Source organism: Lonchura striata, chromosome 1A (assembly GCF_050655825.1).
Source record: "Lonchura striata isolate lonStrDom1 chromosome 1A, ASM5065582v1, whole genome shotgun sequence".
Lineage (NCBI taxonomy): Eukaryota > Metazoa > Chordata > Aves > Passeriformes > Estrildidae > Lonchura > Lonchura striata.
In genome coordinates this window covers 35,786,504-35,808,921 of record NC_140741.1, presented here as the reverse complement: position 1 = coordinate 35,808,921, position 22,418 = coordinate 35,786,504, and the positions used below count along the sequence as shown (strand labels likewise).

At 39.4% G+C, this 22,418-nt stretch overlaps 1 protein-coding gene across 9 annotated transcripts in view; it reads left to right on the top strand.

The window, feature by feature from the left end:
* The window catches only part of PTPRZ1 (protein tyrosine phosphatase receptor type Z1), a 131,992-nt gene that overhangs the window by 6,212 nt on the left and 103,362 nt on the right, over positions 1-22,418 (top strand). Inside the window, exon 2 of one of the 9 annotated variants that reach the window (XM_085569180.1) lies at positions 9,550-9,669. The exons of 7 other annotated variants lie outside the window; for them this stretch is intronic. In XM_085569180.1, the coding sequence (XP_085425306.1) occupies positions 9,657-9,669 (13 nt within the window). In that variant the 5' untranslated portion in view covers positions 9,550-9,656. Of the gene's footprint in view, positions 1-9,549; positions 9,670-20,449; positions 20,607-22,418 lie in introns of those variants that run through there. One more of the 9 variants, XM_085569179.1, reaches the window with a different exon arrangement.

Sequence of the window (22,418 nt, the reverse complement as noted above, 5' to 3'; positions counted from 1 at the left end):
AAATTGAGAGGATTCTGGGCAAATTCTTGAAAGGGGGTTGCTAAGCAGTTGGAAACCACATCTATTTCAGGAATTTTTAGAGCTGGAAATGGAACCTGGGAAAATTTGCAAGAATATTTTCCAGTATATAAGTTTGCCTTTTTCTCACTGTTCATTAAGCATCCACTTCAGGCTTCCAAAGTAAGGATTCTGAATTAGTATGATGCTACAGCAAGTCAGGAAATATGAGTTCTTATGCCTCCTCCTACTCAGTATTTCATTATCTACTTTCTGGATACAATGCATAAATCACTACCTCTGCCTTTTCTCTGGTTGTGCTCTAAAAAAGATCAGATTTTGCTTGTTCTTTGATAGTTCCAGATACTTATTGAAAGAAGGGAATTCAAGGCTGCACTTTTGAAAGGCTAAAGGTGAGCAAAGCTTAAATGTTTTAACTCAGCATTTTAGATCAGCTGTCATGGTCAACTACGAGTACCATTTGGGCAAGCCAGTTGCTTGTTGCTGCACTCACCTGCTTAGGTCACCTAAAGACTGTGGAGCAGCCTGAATTTCAAGGCCCTGGAGCCTACTGCTATTGCCTGACACGTGGGTAATTCTCTTAAAGCTGTCTTGCACTTTATTTTTTTCCTAAGTCAAGGCTATTTGATACAGCTTTTGCACCACAGTTTCAGATTCAGCAGCTAAAAAATAGGCTAGATGTGGTTTATCTACTTGCCATATAAAAAGCACTTTTTCCTTATCTAGATTTTTACAGCATCCAGTTAGACATACAAGGTGGCATGTTTGGGTTTTTTTTAAGTATCCTTTATATTTCTCTAAACATAAAGAATGTAGTTACTTTGAAATTTTCTCTGATATTGAGATATTAAAGAACCTAATGCGCATTCAGCAACTTATATTTCTATATGAAGCTACTAGGACTTCTCACGTGACCAGTGAGATATTTCATTAGGAGTTTTTGGGAGCACTATATCTGTTAGTAATTTGGCTAGGAATTGTCATCCTCATTGCCAAAAAACTTCTGCTAAATATTGGATTAGCTGAAGGCTGAAATATAAAGTAGGTAACATTTGAAAAGTTATCCATCTTCAGTGCCTCATTTATCTGTTTGCTGAGATAGGATAAGAGTAAAGCAGGGAAAAGGTGGTTAAAGAGTGACATCGAAAGGACAAAATAAGAGATGTCCAGAGTACTTTTACTGTATTAAAATCATGTTAGAAAAAATTTGTCTTCATAATCCTATAAATTAAGAATGTTGCATAAAAATAAATCACATCAAATGTATTTTAGTGAAAGACAGGGTTTGTTAAAGTTCTGTAACATAATGTGACAATAAATTCCTAACTAATTTAAAATTTTCTTGGACGTCATGGTAAGATCTTTAATTAGAACAGATTTTTTAATAAGCTATCCAGATCACATGAAATATTTTCCTAAAGAAAATGGAAGGGTTTATTGAATTCATTGAGATTTAGACTGGTTTGTATCATAATGCTTCAGAATGCACTTTTCCAAAAATAATGCCATTTTTCAAAGCTTAAAAAAAATACTTAAAAAAGATAACTTTGTGATGTTCTGCAGGGGCAGCATATACTGAAGAAACGGAAAGCTTTTTGAAAGCTACAGCAAATATTTTGAGGAAAAAATAAGCCTTTAAAATCAGCATTTAAAAAAAGACTTGATTCTTCAATTGCTTTATATGCTGAACTCTATGATTTTAGCAGAAGTTCCCAAAAAGAAAAACATCTGCTTGCTGAGACTAAATAGCTAATGATCAGAGTAACAGCTGGCTTTATAAAAGGGACCTAATACTGCTCTGGGCAATTTTTCTTCTGGCTCCATCCCCAAACTGACCAACTGTGTTTGATCTGTTTCTAGTAATTTGGAAAAGTAATTTAGTTTCAAGTGTATGCCAGTTATTTCTTTCTGTACCTTTTGTAAGTCTTATTCTGATATGCATGTCTAAATATGATAACTAATAAATTTGTCAGGCTGGGACTTCCTGGGTGGCCCAGGAACCTTCTTCCAGCTTTTTGAAGCACTCCAGTTAGTTGTCTGTGATATCATTCCTAATGGTGCACTGGCCACACAGCCCATCCACCTGTCATTTGAACAGAGTTTGGGGACAGTTTTGTGTGATCTTTGCCTACCTCTTTCTTCATATCTTTGCGTTTTGGTCACTACCTTTGCATTTCGTGTATCTTGCAATGTTGCAGAAAAACTGACTTTCTGTGTCTTTTTGGGTTTTTTCTAACACATTTTAAGTTTGTGTTAAAAAAAACCAAACAAAAAACCAAAAAAAAACCCAAAAAACAAACAAACAAACAAACAAAAAAACCCAACAAACAATCAAACAAAAAACAAACAAAAAAAAAAAAAAAAAAACAAAACAACAAAAAAAAAAAAAAAAAACAGGGAGAAAAAGTGAAAAACTTCCAGAAGACCTATACAAGTTTTAGGGTAGTGCTAACACAAACCCAAATGACTATAAACTGGCAATGTGAAAATTTATACTGAAAATTCAGAGAAGGTTCCTAATCAAGGGAGCAGGCAAACAGGAGCATGGCACGTCTCTGAGGGCAGGCATGGCAGTTCATGCACGCAGGGCAAGCAGGCAGGGTTGCAGGCTTCCTCGTGCTAGTGGGGTTTTTATTTTGTTGTTTGTTGTGTTTTGTTATTTGGTTGGTTTGGGTTTTTTTTTTTTTGTTAGTAATGGTTTTTATGTGATGAAAAACTGCAGTTAGTAAAAATGTACATAGCAAAATAGAATCCTCCAAAAAGGATGTGTCTGCCCAGAGCCCTTCCTGTGCGGAGTGTTTGACCTTATCAGTGGTACCCAGGGGGCATTGCAGGAGAAGCCTGCCTGAGGTGTGAGCAGGTGAATAATCTCCTTTCATTGGTGGCTGAGCTTAGGGAAGAAGTTGGAAGACTAAGGTGTTAATAGGGAAGATTAAACAGAAAAAGATGGGTGGAGTTCAGCACTTCCATCCTTGAGGGACGCCCACCAGGAGTCAGAGGACTCCCATGCCTCCCAGTGTCAGGCAATAGGAGGACACCTGGGGTATGAAGGGGAGTGGAATTGTGTCCCTACTCAGGGAAGTAACAAAAATTCCTCCCGACCCCCATCACCATCCCAGGTGCACTTCAGAATAGGTATGAGCCCCTGGATCTAGAGGGTCGGCCAGATGATGTAGAAGAAAATTATCTGCCCAGTGAGCCTCCCAATCATGCTTCATCTGTCAGACAGATCACCACCTCTGACATTAAAAAGAAAAGAAGGGTAGTTGTAGTGGGTGATTCCCTTCTGAGAAGAACCATATGTTGAGGGTCTGTTGCCTCCCTGGCCCAGGTACAGGACATTACCGAGAGACACCGTGGGCTGATTCAGCTCTGTGATTATTACCCACTGCTGATACCCCAGGCTGGCAGCGGTGAGATCGAAAAGAGGAGCAACAGGGCAATTAAATGACACTAAAAGGGACTTTAGGGCACTGGGTCAAGTGACTGATAAGGCAGGAGCACAGGCAGTGTGCTAAGTCCCTCTGGTGGCAGAGAAAAACAGTGAAAGGAATAGGAGAGCCCACACTATCAACAAGTAGCTCAAGGGTTGGTGTCATCAGCAGACTTTTGGGTTCTTTGATCATGGGGCAGCTTCCTGCTGAAACTGGATGGGCTTTGTCTCTCTGTTAGGGCAGAAGGATTTTAGCTCATGAACTGGCAGAACTCATTGAGAAGGCTTTAAATTAGGTATGAAGGGCAAAGAGGATGCAGCTGGGCTCTCTGGAAGCAGACCCAAAGGTGGTAACCTGATTTAGGGGTGAAATCAGTAGCCCAGCCGAGGTGCATGTATACTAATGCATGCAGCATGGGTGACAAACAAGAGGAGCTGGAAGCCATGGTGCAACAGCAAAGCTGTGATGTAGTCACCATCACAGAAACGTGGTGGGATGATTCACATGGCTGGAGTGCTGCACTGGAGGGCTACAAGCTCTTCAGGACAGACAGGAAAGGGAAAGAGGTGGAGGGGTGGCCCTTTATTTAAGGAGGCTTTTCTATGCCATGGGCACTGAAACTAATGACGATGAAGTTGAATGCCTATGAGTAAGAATTAAGGGGAAGGCTAACAAGACTGACATCCTGCTAGGAGTCTGTTATCGCCCACCCAACCAGGAAGAGGAAGTGGATAACTTATTCCATAAGCTGGAGAATGCTGGAGTATGTTTCAAGATCACCAGCCCTTGTTCTTGTTGGTGACTTTAACCTACTAGACATCTGCTGGGAACTTAATACAGCAAAAAAGAGGTATTCCAGGAAGTTCTTAGAGTGTATGGAGGACAGCTTTTTGTCACAGCTGAAGAATGAGCCCATCGAGGGAGGGACTACAAATAGAGATGGGCTGGTGGGAGATGTGGTGGTTGGAGGCCACTTGAGGCAGAGTAATCATGAAAATACAGAGTTCTCAATATTTGGTGAAATCAGGAAGAAGATCAATACGATTTTTACATTGGACTTCTGGAGGGCAGACTCTGACCTATTTAGGAGACTTATTCAGAGAGTTTCTGGGAAGCAGCCCCTTAGAAACAAAGGACTTCTGGAAATGTGGGTGTGCTTCAAAACAGAGATTTGAGGGCACAGGAGCATGCTGTCCCTGTGTGCTGAAAGATGAGTTGATGAGGTAAACATCCAGCCTGGATGGGTAATGAGGTTTCAAAGAAACTTAGGAATAAAAAGAGGGGGTATTATCTTTGGAAGGAGGGTCAAGTCTCTCAGGAAGTATTTAAAGGGGTTGCTAGGGCATGTAGGGAAAAAATCAGGGAGGTTAAAGCTCAGTTTGAACTTAATTTGGAAACATTTGTAAAGTAAAATAAAAAAAGTTTATACAAATATAGCAATGGCAAAAGGAAGGGTAAGACCAACCTTTGTTCTCTACTGGATGTGAGGGAACTCAGTAACTGCAGATGAGGAGAAGGCAGAAATACTTAACACCTTCTTTGCCTCAGTCTTTAGTGGGAAGATAACTTGTCCCCAGGACAACTGTCCTCCTGGGTTGGTTGATGGTGTCAAGGAACAGAATGGTCTCCTTGTTACCCAGGAGGAGGCAGTCAGAGAACTGCTGAGCTACTTGGATGTTCATAAATCTATGGGAATGGGATCCATCCCAGGGTGATGAGGAAGCTAGCAGATGAGCTTGCAAAGTTGTTCTCCATAACTTGCCAGCAGTCCTGGCTCACTGGTGAGGTTCCAGATGACTGGAAGCTGGCCAATGTGACAGCCATTCACAAAAAGGGTGGGAAGGAGGATGCTGATAATTATAGGCCAGTTAGCATGACCTCAGTAAGGTAATGTAACAGTTTATATTGAGTGTCATCACACAACGCTTACAGGATGGCCAGGGTATCAGACCCAGCCAGCAGGGGTTTAGGAGGGGTAGGTTGTGTATGATCAATCTGGTCTCCTTTTATGACCAGATGACCCACCTGGTGGATGCAGGAAAGGCTGTGGATGTTGTCTGTTCGGACTTCAGCAAGGCCTTTGGCACTGTCTCCCACAGCACACTCCTGGAAAAGCTGCAGCCCATGGCTGGGACAGGAGCACTCTTTGCTGGGTTAGGAACTGGCTGGATGGCCGGGCCCAGACAGTGCTGGTGAATTGTGCTGCATCCAGCTGGGGACAGTCACCAGTGGTGTCCCTCAGGGGTCTGTGCTGGGGCCAGCTCTGTTCAATATTTCTATTGATGACATGGATGAGGGGATTGAGTCTTCCAGTAGTAAATGTGCAGATGACACTAAGCTGGGACTGTGTGTCAATCTGTTGGAAGATAGGAGGGCTATGCAGGGAGAACTGGAATGATTGCATGAATGGGCAGAGTCTAACAAGATGAAGTTTAATAAGTGCAGGTGCTGAGTCCTACATTTTGGCCACAATAACCCTCTGCAGTGTTACAGGCTGGGGATGGTGTGGCTGGACAGTACCCAGGCAGAAAGGGAACTGGGGGTTCTGGTGACAGCAGCTGAACATGAGCCAGCAGTGAGCCCTGGTGGCCAAGAAGGCCAAGGGCATCCTGGCCTGCATCAGGAATGGTGTGGCCAGCAGGAGCAGGGAGGTCATTCTCCCCCTGTACTCGGCGCTGGTGAGGGCACACCCTGAGTGCTGTGTCCAGTTCTGGCCCCTCAGTTTGGGAAGGATGTTGAGATGCTTGAGTGTGTCCAGAGAAGGCAACAAGGCTGGTGAGGGGCTTGGAACACAAACCCTGTGAGGAACAGATGAGGTGGCTTGGTTGTGCCAGCCAGCTGCCCACCAGAACAATACAAACAGGTCATTCTTCATGATGGACTGGGACATTTGTAAGCTAAGGTACTGAGTGCTCAGTTAGCATCTCAAGTACCTCTCAACATTTCAAAATGCAAGCAGTAAAGGGAAGAAAAATATAAATAAGAGGCTATATATCATAAATACAATCATGAGACTTAAAAATTTACATTTTGAGTTTGATTATTGTGTTTTGAGGCTATTAACCATTTTCTATTTTAAATAAGATTACCTGTAGAAGGTTAAGGTAGGAAATTTACTTTAAAGGAAAGTATTTGAAATTGCTCCTGTGGTTGTATGACGTCAGGGGCTAGAGGTAGAGTTAAAATACTAGCCAATTGAAAATCTTAGAGAACTGGCAGTATTCTCACTCTCACACCTTATACAATCATGGGAGATTTCACTTAATTTTATTTCAGTGTCAAATTATGCATTGGCTGAATTCTGAGAGTATTCTCAGGCTCATCTGCCCATTACTCATTAATCCTCTCCATGTCCATTTCCCATATTCTTGTATAAATGGTTTGGCCTCTCTGTCAGCCCCATTTCTCACTACATGTACATTTTACCAAAGAAACAGACAGCTATATGCAGTTCATGTAAAATTACTGCAGCAACTTTGTCAGGGTTCTCCTTGATTGGCTTCTACACCCCTTTTAAAGCATAATTCTTACAGACCTGATGCAATTCTTTTCCCCTGTTTATTCCTCCTCCTTTATTTGGGATGAAGAAAAAGGGATTTCTGTTTTGCTTAATGCTTTCTCTGTATGGTAAAAATACATAAATCAATATGTATTAGAACTAAACAAGCACTGGGTAAAAAATGTAAATTCCTTATTTTGTATCTCTGTCTTGATGAGAGACAGAAAAGATTTCTGTGTTTAGAAGTTATATATGTATTTGACCAGTGTCATGGCAGTATTACATCAACAGGATTCATTCAGGAATACTTAGACTAGAGATTATTCTTTTGATCCATTAGTGGAAAATACCTCCAGGAAAGTTCCTAAGGATTATACAAAGATATCATTTAATCTGAGTCTTTTTTCAGTATTTTCTGGTTTTTGCTATCCACAGTGGGATTTGTAATTGCATGAATCATCAGACAAAGTACGTTTCCATGTGCCAGTAGTCATCTGTGTCTGTAAGGGAAGTTCCAAACTTTTTGTGTGAATAATAAGACTGTGACACAAAATCTTCTAATGATTTATCTGAGCAGTGGCTGTCCTTACGAAAACCAGGGTTTAGATTAGATATTAGAAAAAATGTCTTCACTGGTGGTCAGGCATTGAAACAGGCTGCCCAGGGTAGTGGTGGAGTCACTGTTCCTGGAAGTGTTGAAAAAAAACATGTGACACTGGCACTAGGGGATATGATAAAGTGATGGACTTCATGGTTGAACTCAATCAGCTTAGATGTCTTTTCCAGCCTTAAGGATTCTGATGATTCTGTAAAAGATGACAACAGGAACAGATATGCCCTATTGTTAGGAATATGTGTAAATCTTTTATGACCCAACTAGCTTTTACAACTATATGTTTACTGTAGAAAAAGAGATTCATCATAGTAAAGCATATTGCAAGTGCACTTTAGAGCAACTTAAAAATATCTTTATTGCTCTACTGAATGGAAGAAGACAGGCTCAGCTAAATCTGCTGAAGCTAATAAGACAGTGAGGAAAAAGAAATAGTTTCAGGTTACGTGCAGTCAAGGGAAATACAGCAAAATGTATATGAAGCAACCAGAAAATCAAGTCCTGTTTTTGGTGAATAAGGTAATATGAGTTAATCAGCTTTTTCTAATACGATCTACATATTCTATCACAATTGTAAAGAGTGCATTTGAACAAAACTGTAATTCAGGTTTTCATGGTTTGCTTCATTAGTTAAATAATTCCTTGGATGTGCAAGAGCTTTTTGAAACACATGTAATAACCCTGAAATCTGCTGTTTGCTTGAAAGCAACAGGAAATTCAACCTACTCTGAGTATGATGAAATCAAAGAAGTTTTATCGTCTTGCAGTGGAACTTAAAACGTTGGGTATGCATAGACTAGGACTCACAGCAGCCAGCATGCCCTTTACTGGGACATGCAAGCTTGGCTGGTAAAATAAAGATTAGTGTAGATAGTAAAACGTGAAAAAAACATCTAACTGAGACATGCCTCTCAGGGCCACATATTGGAAATAATTATGCTGACACATCTTGCTTAGATGGCTAGATATGTGGAATTCACAATTGCTGATCCTACTACCCCTTAACCAGCTATATCATGCTGATACTGGACACTTTCCATCATCATCTAATACTATAAGATTTGCCAAAGAAACAGGAGATGGCAGTCCTAAAAATTTCCCACATACTGGGATTTGAACCACATCTGTGGAGGGCAACATGATCCACAGTATGACAGAGCACAGCAGCTGGGGGTGGGCAACACTGCTGATCTGTACAAGGCTGAAGATGGGAATTGTAGGAAAGTTTGAAAACCTGTCAAGTGCAATGGGTGGGATACGGTGGTTCACTGTAGCATTTCCAGGTGCTAGACTAGAGTTTTGTTCTTTCTTCTTCACTGCTACCCTGCTCCAGAGCAGCAGCTGTCTCTGTGTGTGAGTAGAAAATCCCTGGTCTCCTCCTTCTACTGAGGCTCCCTACCATCTCTCCCTTCACCCCTACACCACTGTCACTCTGTGGCTGCAGTAGGGATCCCTCTACTGAATGGACACAAATGTGCATTTGGCAGCCTCTGCTGCTGGAAGGGCCACTCTGTTATGGGCAGCGGGCAAGAAAATACATTCCATATGTTAGTTTAAAGGCTTGGGTCAGCAGTTGGCCCATGCTGGGTTCTGTCTGTCATAAAAGGAGTGATACATGGAATTCCAGACCCTGTCTTTTATCTAGCTGCTTTGCAATGTAAAACCAGCAGGATTTCTATTGTCTCTTGTGTTTTTGAAACCTGATGAAGAATGCTGCTGTTATCTCCTGGTCCAGTGCTCAGACTTGTCTAGACCTTCTGGGTATCTCTGAATAGTCACCTGCTTACCCGGCCCCCAGGAAGTCTCTGCATGTTCCAGTCTTGGACCAGTTGCTGATTTTGTTGTGTCGCAGAAAGGGAAGCAGGTAGACACAAAAGTGCATTGTAACTCTCCCAGAAAAGTGTGTAGCTGTATCATTAGCCTGTGTAAGAAGCATATGAGTTTGCACCACTCCTGCTGGAATAACAGGAGGTTTTCTGCCACAGGCAGGTATGGCAGCTGAATGAGCAACTGTGCAGTGCCCTGGAAGAAAATACAGCATGTGCTCCTTTTTGTAGCAAATCAGATGCTTTAGATGGCATAGAGACAACAGATGCATTTCCCTGGTGAGTCACTTAACTTCCCTAAAGCCCTGCATCTCCAAGGCTTTCAGCTGAGGTGAAGCATGTTATGCTGCTCCCAGTAGAGTCAAAACCTTAAAGGCTATGTCAAACCTATAATTAATTAATGTTTGTGTTAGACTTAGAAGATATGAGCACTGAGTCTGTTGCTAATGATTTTAAATCTATGTAGCAACTTCCTAAAACCCTTTGAAATTGGCAATTATAATGTTCTGTATTACACGGCAAAGCTTTGATCACTCTAGAGCAGGGAATAAATGCATGACTTAAACTGGAGAGATACAGTGACAGAACAGCAGCAAACTGTGGAACACAGTGGCATGGCAGAGAGCCAGAGGAAGATTTGCTGTTTCTCCTTCTAAAACTCAATTTGAAGTAATTTCAGTATTTCTGTGTTGCATAAATGACTGTGAAAATCTAGGAGGTCTGCAGTTGCATGCGCTTACAGTTTGAAGATAAAAGTTAATTGAAGAATTTTTGCTTTCATGTCTTGTTAATTTTTTTAAAATTCCTATGCAATTACAAGGCTACATTCTCACACAGCTTTAGAATTGAATTTAATGAAAATTTGACTTGTTCTGTCACAAGTACTTAAATGTGATTTTTAAAAAATATGTTAAATATGCCTGAAAGCCTGTTGTTTTCTGTTCAACAGTAGGAATACTTTGCAGAGAAACTAACTACCTCCAGTCTAGAAGTTTCATTTTTGCTGTGGTGTTTTCTGAGGGCAAAACACATGAAATGATCTTCTCTGCTTGAACTAATACTTGTTGTGGGTTTAGCAATGCCATCCACCAAACTGTTATCCTAAATTGTTCAATTTTTAATGAGATCATTAAAATTAAGCAGGTTCTTAGGTATAAAGCAGTCTGGTATTTGCTTGTAAACTTTTTACTCTTCCTCAAATAACTCAGTTATTAATGTGTAGAAGAGAGAAAATAAGAACATTTTAAGAAAATGAAAATGAAGTCTAAAAGGATTCTGCTTTTAAGGATGTATGGGGTCTTTTTAAGCTGCTGTACTGCTGTCACCTGCATATTATCAGCACCTGTTCAAGGCATCTTCAGAAACATTTTACTTACTTTGATTAATTGAATAATAAATTCTTGTGGCTGTTTGATTAAGTGAAAAACACTACAAGTTGCTTCTTGAAAGAGCAAATATTATTGTAATAGTTTTATATCATAATAAAATAAATTTACATCCAAGTAAAATGAAGATGAAAAGGTCTCTTTCTCTAATTGTCCATAAGCTTTTCACTGAGGGATTAAATGTTAGCACTGTGCCTGTTGATGCAGTAATAGTGCACTTCAGAAATTTTACAAACATTTGGGACATTTATGACTGATTATTGGAAATGCAGCCATTTAAAATACACAATGTATTTATTCCATTGCATGCAATATATTTATTTCATTGCATGCACAAATGAATCCTTTAAGTAGGCTTTTACATGTGTTGGATATTTATACAAAAATGAGATCTCAGGTTAAACTGACGTGGAGACACTGTATAATTAGGGAATTGCTACCATTTATTATTTATGTATTGACAACATTTACGTGCATCTATCAGTGACCAGGGTTTTGTTGCATAAGGAACCATATGAACACAGAGCAGGAATATGACACCTGCTCTAAGGAATTTAGAAATAAAATAACATATAGAAAGAGAAGCTGAGAGGACAGAGAAAATGGGTGTTAGTGCTAAGAAGAAGTCATATATTAATATAAAAAAGAGTTGAGTTGGTGAAGCAGCAATTTGTCATCTTTCCTAGCTGTTCCTATGAGTACTAGCTATCAAAGTGGTATTGAAGGGGTCTGTCTCTGTTCTACATCTGTAAGGTAGAGGTAGTAATACTTCACTCAAAGGTATTTTGTGTGAACAGGAGTATGTTCACACTTCTGAAGCTCTTTCAAGAATAAAAAGGTTGGCTCGAAGTCACAGGTGACAGGGCAGAGTCCCACTGTGAGGGGGTTGAGCAGGAGCCTCTGCAGCCTCTGAGGACCCAAGGCAGGAGTGAAGACAGCTCCGTTTGCACTTCCCTGGAGTCCCTGGTGCAGCCCCTCACCTGCTGTGTCAGCCCCAGGCAACACTTGGAGGTGAGAAGCATTCACCTGGAGACCTGCTGGATCCTGATGGTTCAATAGGAAACTGAAAATCATGAGACCTCGGAACTGGCAGTATAAACTCGAGCACTTCATTTTACCTTCTTTGCTTGTTTGCTTCCTGCAAAGTTGAGGTGGTATACCCATACTTTCTGACATTGGTTCAGGAACAAAAGTACTGCATATGTACGAGCTGCAGACATAGTACAGTGTGCACATTGGCATGTGAGCAGCTGAGGTGTGCTGCTTTGGGTGAAAAAGGGAGCCCTTTCAGCCTGTGCATAGCCTTCCTAATGGGGTATGGCTTCACTCAGGGGAGACTGCATGGACATTTGCACCTGAAAACATGAGTCAAAACAGCTGATCCGAACATTTATCTTGTGGTGGATTGTCTCTGATCATAATCCTAAATGGGGGTTCTCACCCTGTGTGAGAACCTGATACCCAGAAACTATGGGCTGCAATTAGATCTTGTACCTCATGGTCCCTGAATGCGAGCCTAGAGAAATGTGGGAATATCAGGTAGGCATTTACTGTGTAAAACAAAGCTCTAACATCTCACAAAAGGAACAATTATACTGAATGGGGATGCCACTGATGTTATTTTGTCTAATTGCTGTAATTTATTGTTCATATGAAGTGTGGTAGTGCAGTCATAACACACTGAAAAGTTGGGTTTTTCTCATGTGTAGCAGTCAGTAAAGTTTGGGTCCGTGTGTCATGTTTGATGATAATAACAATAATTATACTCTTTATCCTGTGTCATTTTTCTTCATGTATCATTCTTCATGCTACAAAGATAGCATGTGAGAACAGGTCTAGGAGTGATGGCTCTTGGTAGCTATTTTCCATCAGCTGCCATTTCAGTTCCACAAGGTCTTGCAACCCACGTTTTCTAGCTGGTCCCTGGTCCTGAATGAATAGGTACAGCTTTTCCCCCATGTCCTTCATACTGCCTCTTCCTGGTCACCCTGCATGCTTCTGTGTATAGTGCCAGTTACCACGCTGCAGGTCCTGACACATCCCTGTCTGCAGTTCTGACTTCAGGGAGGCGATGCTCTGTATCCATTTCTTACCTGTACTTCAGTAACAAATGTTGACTTTGAAGTTGTTACCATAAGGCCAAGTAATTGTACAGGTGTAGTGGATAAAAACCTACATTTATTTATATTCTCTCTTTTAAAAAAAAAGCATATGCTAAAAAAAGAACTGAAAGACCATTCCACATTTCTGATATCTTCTGGCAAATGATAACTTATGAGGGGAAAAATGGTAAGAAAAGTGATGGGTCCTATTAACAAGAGGAAGAGACTTAATGGTAGTTTCCAGATTTTAGTGTTTTCTAGGTCGTAGAAGTCTCAGAGAGATTGATAGTAAATGAAAGTAAAGAACAGCAAAGGAAAAAAAAGGGAAAGGGAGAAAAGGAAGGAGAGAGTGAAGAAGGGAGGGAGAAAAGAAGGAGGAGCAGTGATGGGTTTGGGGAAGGAAGAGACACCACCCCCTGCCCACTTATCCATACTTCCACAGTCTTGGCCTTTGAGGGTGGCCTTCAGCCCCTCCTCTCTTCTCCCTCCTCATAGGGAACCACATGCATTCCCATTCCCCTCCTTCTCTTTTGCAGACCACATCTGGACGTGAACCAGATTAACTTCAAAAAATCCTACTCTTCTAGAGCAGTTCTTGTCTGAGGGTAGGACAGAATACTGCAAAGCAGATTCTGGGTAATTGTCATTCACTGCCTGTGACAAGCATCCATATCTGAGATTATCATATAAATTCTATTTGTACTACGTACAGTCTCAATGCAGCTCAGGTTCTGTGGATTTGTTGGCAATATTACAAGTAAATTATTGAAATAGTTGTTAAAGAGTAAGTATTGACAGTGTTATTCAGGTTGTAATGACCACTGTACCCTAAAAACTTCCAAGGAGCTTTATTATTTTCAAAGAGAAATGTGTGTTCTTAGGCTGAAAGGTCATTTGGTTGGAATAATACATTTCATTTATAATGAATACATCCTAAACTAATGTTGCCTCCTTGAACATTATGCAAGCCAAGGATTTGAGGGTAAAGTTCACTGGTCCTAAGCATGACACACTGCTGCCTCTATGGACAGGACATCGGTGTGTGTTACAGATTAAACAGGGGCTATTGGTTTTCACCAAAATGTAAAAGACCTTTGGTGGTAACTGTTGAGAAGAAACATTTGAAGGGGAGTTAAAAGCCTTGGACTTGTAAGGACCATGCTGGGAAGAGTTTTAGCGTGCAACGGGGAGCAGACAGGCTGGCATGGCAGTAAGTTCTGTAAGTTTAAGTTTTTTCAGGGAAACAATATTTAGAAATAAGTATCAGCTAGCTTTCAAAACTATTTTAATTGGAGAAAACAGCTCTAAATTATTTTTATTGCAATAACTGTAATGACTACTATTTTAAGAATCCACCTAAGGCTCTAGTCATGAAAGAACATGTGCTTGACTGGGTTGCATTCACTCTATAAAATATAACTAATGTTATACTTGCAGCTCTAAAAAGAAAATATCCATTTGTTTTCTTCCATGCTAGAATTCCATGATGGCTGTGATGAGTATCCTAATTTTCCATGGAAAAAAAATCAAAAGAGAAGCAAGCTGTAATTAACTATGGAGAAACAAAATTAGGTAAAGAAAGAAATTGTCAGGAGAAAAGGCATACTAGTGCAAATCTTGATAAAAAAATTTTCTTCTGCTCAGTGCTAAAGTGTATCCATAGCATTTTTTGATGTACACATCAAAAACCAGGTGTAACTAAGTGTTACTATTTTCTGATGTACCTTGTACAACAGATAACTTTCTAAGAGCAGGACAATATTAGGGTGTTGTGGTTTAACCCCAGCCAGCACTAAGCCCCATGCAGCCACTTGCTCACTCCAGCAGGATCATGGAGAGAATCAGAAGGATACAAGTGAGCAAACTCATAGGTTGAGATAGAGATTAATAAGGAAAGCAAAAGCCCCCTCATAAGCAAGGCTAAACAAATAATTTTTCCCACCTTTCCCATGGGCAGGCAAATGTTCAGCCATTCCCAGGAGAGCAGGGCTTTTTCACACATAATGGTAACTTGGGAAAACAAATGCCATCACTCCAAACATGAATACCTTCTTTCTTTTTCCCTTCACTTCTTATATTGAGCATGATGTCATAGGGCCTGGAACATCCCTTTGGTCAGCTGGGATCACCTGCTCTGGCTGTGTCTCCTCCCAACCTCCCATGCACCCCCAGCTTCCTTACAAGCCTGGCAGTACAAGTAGCAGAAGAGGCCTTGGCTCTGTGCAAGCTCTGTCCAGCAGCACAAAAACACCTCTGTGTTATCAACCCTGTGTTCAGCACAAATCCAAAACACAGCCCTACACCAGCCACTGTGAAAAAAATTAGCTCTACCCCAGCCAAGACCAGGACGTAGGGTAAGAACTAGTATCCAAGAGCTACTCCTGCATTTAAGTGATTTGCATGCTCAGAAAGAAATTAGAAAAAAGGGAACTGCTGCAAATTACCATATAGCAAGCTAAATTTCAAGAGGATTGATTCCAATTACAGATGATCACCTGCTTTCTTTGATGTAGAAAAATAGCCAAAACACAGCCAAAAATGTGGCATAGTCAGTGTTTGCATGAGAATGACCTATTCAACATACACCAATGTAGCCTCTCAAGAACAATAAACACAGAAGCAGATATTAAGATACCAATACAATAAAAAAAACCCCTTTTTCCTACATGTATATTCTGTCCTTTCCTTTGAGTGCAAATATAGAGTTCATAAGAAACCATACACATTTTAGTGAACTAATAAAATTTGATCCTAATGTAAATATATAGTATGTTGCCTGTATAAGAGCAGTAAGCCCATTGTTTTGGCAATAAGCCAGGCACTGCTGGATAAATTAAAATGCAACCCTTTCATCACTGCTTGATTTAGCAATTAGTTGACATTTAACTAGGAAACATGCACCAGGCAGAGTACAGAATGTTATTTCTCCATATTAATACTCTAAACTCTTTTATTGTATATCTATATAATAGACAGAATTAATGCTGATAAGATTTCCTCTATTTACTAAAAAAAATCCCTGGTCATGCTAAAGTGTTGTTTTGCAGTTGCATTCAGCATAAATAAGATATTCCTTCACTCTTAATCTAATTATGACAAAATTAATAATGACAAGCCTTGAGAAAACAAGTGTGTGACAATTAATAAAAACGTGGGTTAGCTATGAGGGACTTTGCTTTGTTGGTGATGACAGGGCTCAGCCTATATTTATCACCAGTAGAAGAGGAGTGTGCTGAGAAAAGGCAACTGTAAAGATCAAGGTAAATTACAAAATCTAAATGAGACCCTGGAGACTAGGAAGATAATGATGTAAATCTAATCTGAGATGTGGGCTAAGGCACACATGTATGGGTGAAAAGTAAAGCTTGGGTTTGCTACAAGAAAAAGGAAATGTGTGAGAAATTATCTGTAAGTTATATGTGACCTCAGAGAACAATTCATCCATCATTCAGTTAACTGCTGACAGCTTGCTTTCCCTGGGGAGTTAATTTGATGGCAACCGCCTGCCCTCAGCTGTCATTTTTATGGGAGCTGAGAAGCTTATTCCTACCACAATCAGGCTTGTGGCTCACCTGACACCCAGCATGCACACAAATGGGTGTCTGCCACTCCGGGACAGAGAGGGCCACCAAAAGTGAACCAGAGAAATCGGTGTGGCCATGAAGGAAGCTCTTGGTCACTCCCAAGATGGCCCCAGGAAGGGCAGCTGAGTGCTTTGACAGCTGAGCCATCCCTCAGCCTCTGCCAGCGCTGGTTCATCAGTGCCACTGGAGCCTGCCCGAGCAGCACATGAAGGTGTGGGCTCCTGCACCGTGCTGGCCCGTGTGTGGTAAGTGTAGGGGAATAGCTTGTAAAGAGCAATTAAAATACTGGAATTCTGGAAAGAGGTACATGTGAAATAAAAGTTGGCAGGAAGGTTAAATGGACAGCTGAAACTTTCAAGCTGCAAAATAAAGCAAAATTAACAGGAAAAATTAGGAATGGAAGGAAGGAAATAAGAAAGAAAATAAACTAGAAGACAGCAGAATGAACTTTGTGTCCTATTCTGATTTGACAAAGAATTTCTTTCAGAAGAAAGAAATTTTCTTCTTTTTTTTGTTTTGGTTTTTTTTTTTGTGGTTTTTTTACAAAAATAGGGTTTTTTTGTACTTTAAGCTACACATACATGCTATAGTTCTGATTCCATTCTTTCTGGAAAGAGAGATGAAACACTTGTGTCCCCTTTTGGAAAGGTATGGTGATTTTGTTTTGATCTTCAGCTTAGAAGTAAGTTTTACCAATGAAGAAATAAAAATGGGCAGATACACCCTCTTCTGCATGTTGGCCTCAAAAGTGAATCAGTTCAGGTATTTATAAAAGGACACAATCCTTTCATAATGCTACAATTGCCTAAGAAAGCCAAGATACATTAACATATATTATTTTCTCTTTTCTAATCTCGGCTGTAAGATGTGTTTGATTGATTCTGTGATGGGCCCTTTCCCCTGTTGTGTCTCAGAGTACATCAAAAGGGAGAGTTGATGCTGATCCATATATTCTAACCGTTCAAGGACCAAAGATGCTCCTTTGGGTTGAAGATTAGAACTTCTTTTCTAAGGAAGACTTTGATACAGTTGCCTATTTCTTGTTGAATTCAGTTACCTATAATTTGTGTCTCCTGAGAGCTTTAAAAAGGCACCAGTTGCACATATTGTATGTAGCCAGCACCCCGCCAAGAGGTGTTCCTTATTTTTGTAAAGAGAGTGTTTACTTACTGCTTTTTTCATATGCCAGTTTCTTAGAGTGGATGATGAGTGGAGGAAGTTTAATTTCCCATTTTCTTTTCTTAAATTATATATAACTTCAACTAATCAATATTTGCTTGGAAAATTTTTATTTCCTATAAATGAAACCATATATAGCTTATGTAATGCTTTTTCACAGAAAAACTCTTTTCTTTTTATTGAAAGACTTACTCTGAGGTAATTCCCTTGAAGCTCATGGTAAAACTAAAGTTACAAGTTAATGATACATAGTACGAGAGAATGTATGAAGTCCTGAATACTGAATTGCAGAAAGCTATGTGGATATATAAAATGTATTTATTACTAGTGGTATGGTATTTATGGACTGAAGAAAGGTCATATTTTTCAGACGAGTATCAAGACACTCAATTGCTTTCCAGATTCATTTTCAGAGTAGAACTTAAGGTACAACTTCAAGATTACCACTGAAGCCCCAGACAGACGTTGCGGGCATGCATGATTATTAATGTCAGGTTAAGAATTCTAGAATTCTCTCACACATAGAATAAATGGTTGAACACCAATGCCTCTTAATAAATTCCCTATTTTTCTTTTCTAAGAAGTGTATTTTATTGTTTGGAAATCATTCTTATACTCTGTATCAGGATAAGAAAATAATTTAAAGCATAACAGGTGCTTTGCTCTAAAGAAGAATACGGTAAGAGAAAAAATTCTTTCTGTTCACTTATGGAAATTGTGTTCAAGGTATTTAAGACATTTTAGATAAAGAATTTTTTGTACTCTCAGATCATACTTGAACTTGATCTCATAAAAATCTGTGGCAGCATTTCTTGTTTCTTTAAGAGAGGCTTTCTTTAAGAATTTTTTTTTAGAGAGACTTGGGTGTGTAAGGGAAACAAGATGAACATTTACAATTAAGACTGTTTTATGGTAATCTTATTTAGAAGTATTCAGGACTTGTCAAAGAAACTAGCAATTAACTCTGAACTCTGTAAAATTTCAATCGTTAAATACAAAAGAGAGATATGTTTGTAATCTTTATGGGCTCTAAAAAAATAGGCTCCCGATAAAGAAAAGCATTTCCTTTCATTAAACCCCAAGAGTGCTGTTAGATGGAAAGGTCATTACTATGAAAATATTGTTCAGTTTAAAACTTCAGTATGATTCTCTTAGGAAAAAATACAAAATACATAATTCATTATTGAAAAATCATCCACTTTTGCATAGCAGAGTCATAGGAAAGGTTTTTTAGGAGCAGAAGTTGATGAAAAAGGCTTGGAACCCAGCTGAGAGAGGGTTTTGGGGAGGGAAGACCTGATGTCAATTAGCCCTAGATGGATTCAGAGGTGTGGAAGACTGAAGATTAGATGACAATAAACTCAGAAATATAAACAGAAGCATTTTGGACATACTGTGCGTTCCTCAGTGCCTTTGGAGGGAGAGATTGTTCAGGTAAGACACTGACCTTCATGCTGTAACATATCCTTAACCAGAAGGTTAACCCAATGGGACCAATCCACATTGCTCATAAAGATCTGATTTTCTCCTCAAGAGGTATGTGAAACCAGCAGGCGTTGAAAAGGATTGTGAAAAGGATTCATGTCATTTAAGTACACAATATTCTGCAGTAGGAACATTTTAATTTTGAAGTCTTGAATCTCCCAACATCTTTTTAAAAAAATTAATTCCTAATAATGATATATTAACATAGTTACAGTAAATCCGGTATCTGTGAGACCTTTTCCTGGCCTCTCCACTTTCAGAGTTCTTGAATGTGAAATTTCAGTGATGACTTACAGACAAAAACTGATTTCAGTGGTGTGTTTTTAAACAAAAAGCAAGCAAAAACAAACAAACAAAAACAAACAAACAAAAAGGGTCTGAGAAGAACAGAATGTAAGTCTAGTTATGGAAAGGTCAGCCAAGCCATACTGCATTGAGAACACCTTATAGGTCAAATGAAGGTATTACATCTTCATTTTGGTTTACGTCTCATACATGTACTGCTATGACTTGCAGAGTACTTTTTTGACATTAAAAGTTCACCATTATGGCATAACAGAGTAGCATTTTTATTGTACATAGGATATTCCAAACTGCTTAAATTTTGCAGCTACTTAGTTTAAGGTAGTTGGGTAGTGATTGTTTATTTTAAAAGATCATTTCAAACAGTTACCCAAAATATTGTTTTCCATGCTGTTCAACTAATTTGCAGGTTTTTTACTGTAAACTATATTTTAGGAGGAAAACGTATGTATTGCTTGAAACTCTTATCACAATATTCATGTCACTGAAAGCTTGGCTGCCTGTTTTCTCTGCAGAATTATGTAAATTTTCAGGGACCTTGTGTGAATGAAAGGAGTCTGAATTTGTGTCCATGGTAATCTGTTCAATGTGTAGAGGAAGTTACAATGGCTTTAGCCCATGAAAAGGATCAGTTGTTTTCATGGAAAGCAGTCAAGACATGCTTTGAATTCAGATAGTGAACTTAATCAGAGCTGGACTTTGTTTCATAAGGGTTTCTCTTTGAAAGAACTGAATGCTGGTCACCTGCTGCAATCAAAATACATCATTCATCTGTAAAGGGGAATAAAAATTTAACAGTTAGCTGAAGAATGGATACATCCCTGAAACAAAGGAAAAAAAGTCCTTGCAGTAATTTAGAATCTCTATGTGGGCATGTAGAAGCATGAAAATGCTGCAGCTCTGCAGGCTCATTACCTGCCTTCAGCCAGGGGCAGCTAATTCTTCCTGTGCTTCTGTAGGAATGGGAATTCAGCAGTGCTTCTCCCCACTGGCTCCCTGGCTCTGGTGGGAGTCCTGCCTGGGCAGGACTGCCCAGCACACCTGATAGGCAAGACTGAGGGGTTTGAGCAAACGTGGGAATTCAGAGTTGTATCAGCCATCAGAGGAGATAAAAAGAATTGAAGTCTAGTCCTCCACCTCAGACAAAATGGTTTTGCATGGTACAGCTTACAGCTCTGGTAAGAATAAAATGATTGAAACTATATTTCTCTTTTGTCTTTACTAAAAAAAATCATGTAACATTTGGGGTTTTTTTCCCTGCATTTAAATGAAATTACAGTACAAATATTAGGAGAATTATCATTAGGCAATCTATATTTATTCGGCTATTTGGCAAAAATTTAATTTGAAAGATTGACTAATACTTGTCTCAGCTCCATCTATTTCAGCTTGTGAAAGGTCCTTCTGCTTCATATTTTATTTAATCTGCTGCAGAATATTTCCAGAGATTAATGGTAGATTTGTATGAGGGATGGCTTGCTTTTGATGATGAGAAGGATGACAAGGTTAAAAACAGTAAATACAATAATGTAAGAAAATAAACAGTTCAGTGTCTATTATTCATGCAAGTTTGGGGTTTTTTTTGGAGTACCTATCAAGTGCTACTTGATCATTTTCCACATTAACAAAGTTAGCTAAATATATTTCCCTTATTCTTGCATGAAGCTGCATTTAGAGAGCATTGTAACTATGTTTCTTGGCCTTCCTTGAAAATGGCATTACCAAACAACTTTACAGTGGGAAAAGGCAGGTCTTTCAATGCAGAGCTCCGAATTAAGACAGCGAGGACACTGGGTGCTTACCCCTAATCCAATTAAAGAGCTGTAAATTCACAGCATTTTTTTTTCATAAGGACTACTGAGCCCTGTGTGTGTCCACCAGTGAAGATGTTCGGACATTAAAACTGTAATGGGAAACACAGTAGCTGCTCAAGGTGTAAGAGAGAACATTGATGGACAGTCACAGTGTAAGCAACAACATAATCTCATCCAGGCAGAGGAAAAACACTTAAGTACTGTAATAGCTGGCATTTTTACTTGAAATTTAAGTTTTCCTTCTCCATGGGAGCAGACAATAGCAACAAGGATTTCCTTAAAAGTTGCAACAAAAGAGCATAGGCAGAGGTACACTGTTGGGGAGTATCTCAGATGTTTTTACAGAGGAAATGGGGATCAATAGGCAGATCAGGCTATTCTCTTGGTTCTCCACATCAAACACAATTGGGTAAAGCAGAATTTCTGGAAACTGTTCTGGGGAAAAAGCAATATTAACAATAGTATTCACTTAAATAAAACTCTGCAGAGTCATTGGATTGAACTGTACAGTGAGGAATCACAGAATTGGAGCATTTGAAAATGCTCTTGTCCACAACATAAAGGGTGTACTCTGCAGTGTTGGTTAGGCCAAAATCTGCTCTACCCTATTCTCTTACTAGGGTAGTGAAAGACAGTATTGTCTAAAACCAGCATTTGCTCTTTGGACAAAGATTGCAACACAAAAGCAAAATGTGATCCCAGTTCTATAAGGTAGCTGCAGCTGATGGATCTGAGTTTTTTCCTTTTATTAGGTATATCACTTCACAGTCATGTTTTGCTTCCCTGATGGAATTCAGAGATCTAAGGAGCACATTGCTAAAGGGCATCTAGGGACATATTCCTGTGAATTGAAGCAAAGGAAGAGTCAGTCATATCACTTTCTCCAGCAATCTTCTCAAAGTTAACTTCATTGTTTACCTGGATATAAAAGTAAATTGTCTATCACAGAACAGTAAGTAGTATTTATTTTAAGTTTAAATAGTACTTGTATTTTATCTAGGCAAAATGCTGCCACTGTTTCAAACACCATAGATCATTAATGTGTTACCACACATTAATTATTTTGGGGAATTCTTTATAAAGCTTTTGTATTTAATTACTAAAGGTAGGTGTCATTGTACTATTTTGCCACCCATGCTGTCCCTTGAGTGTTAATTTGAATTATGGTGCCATCAT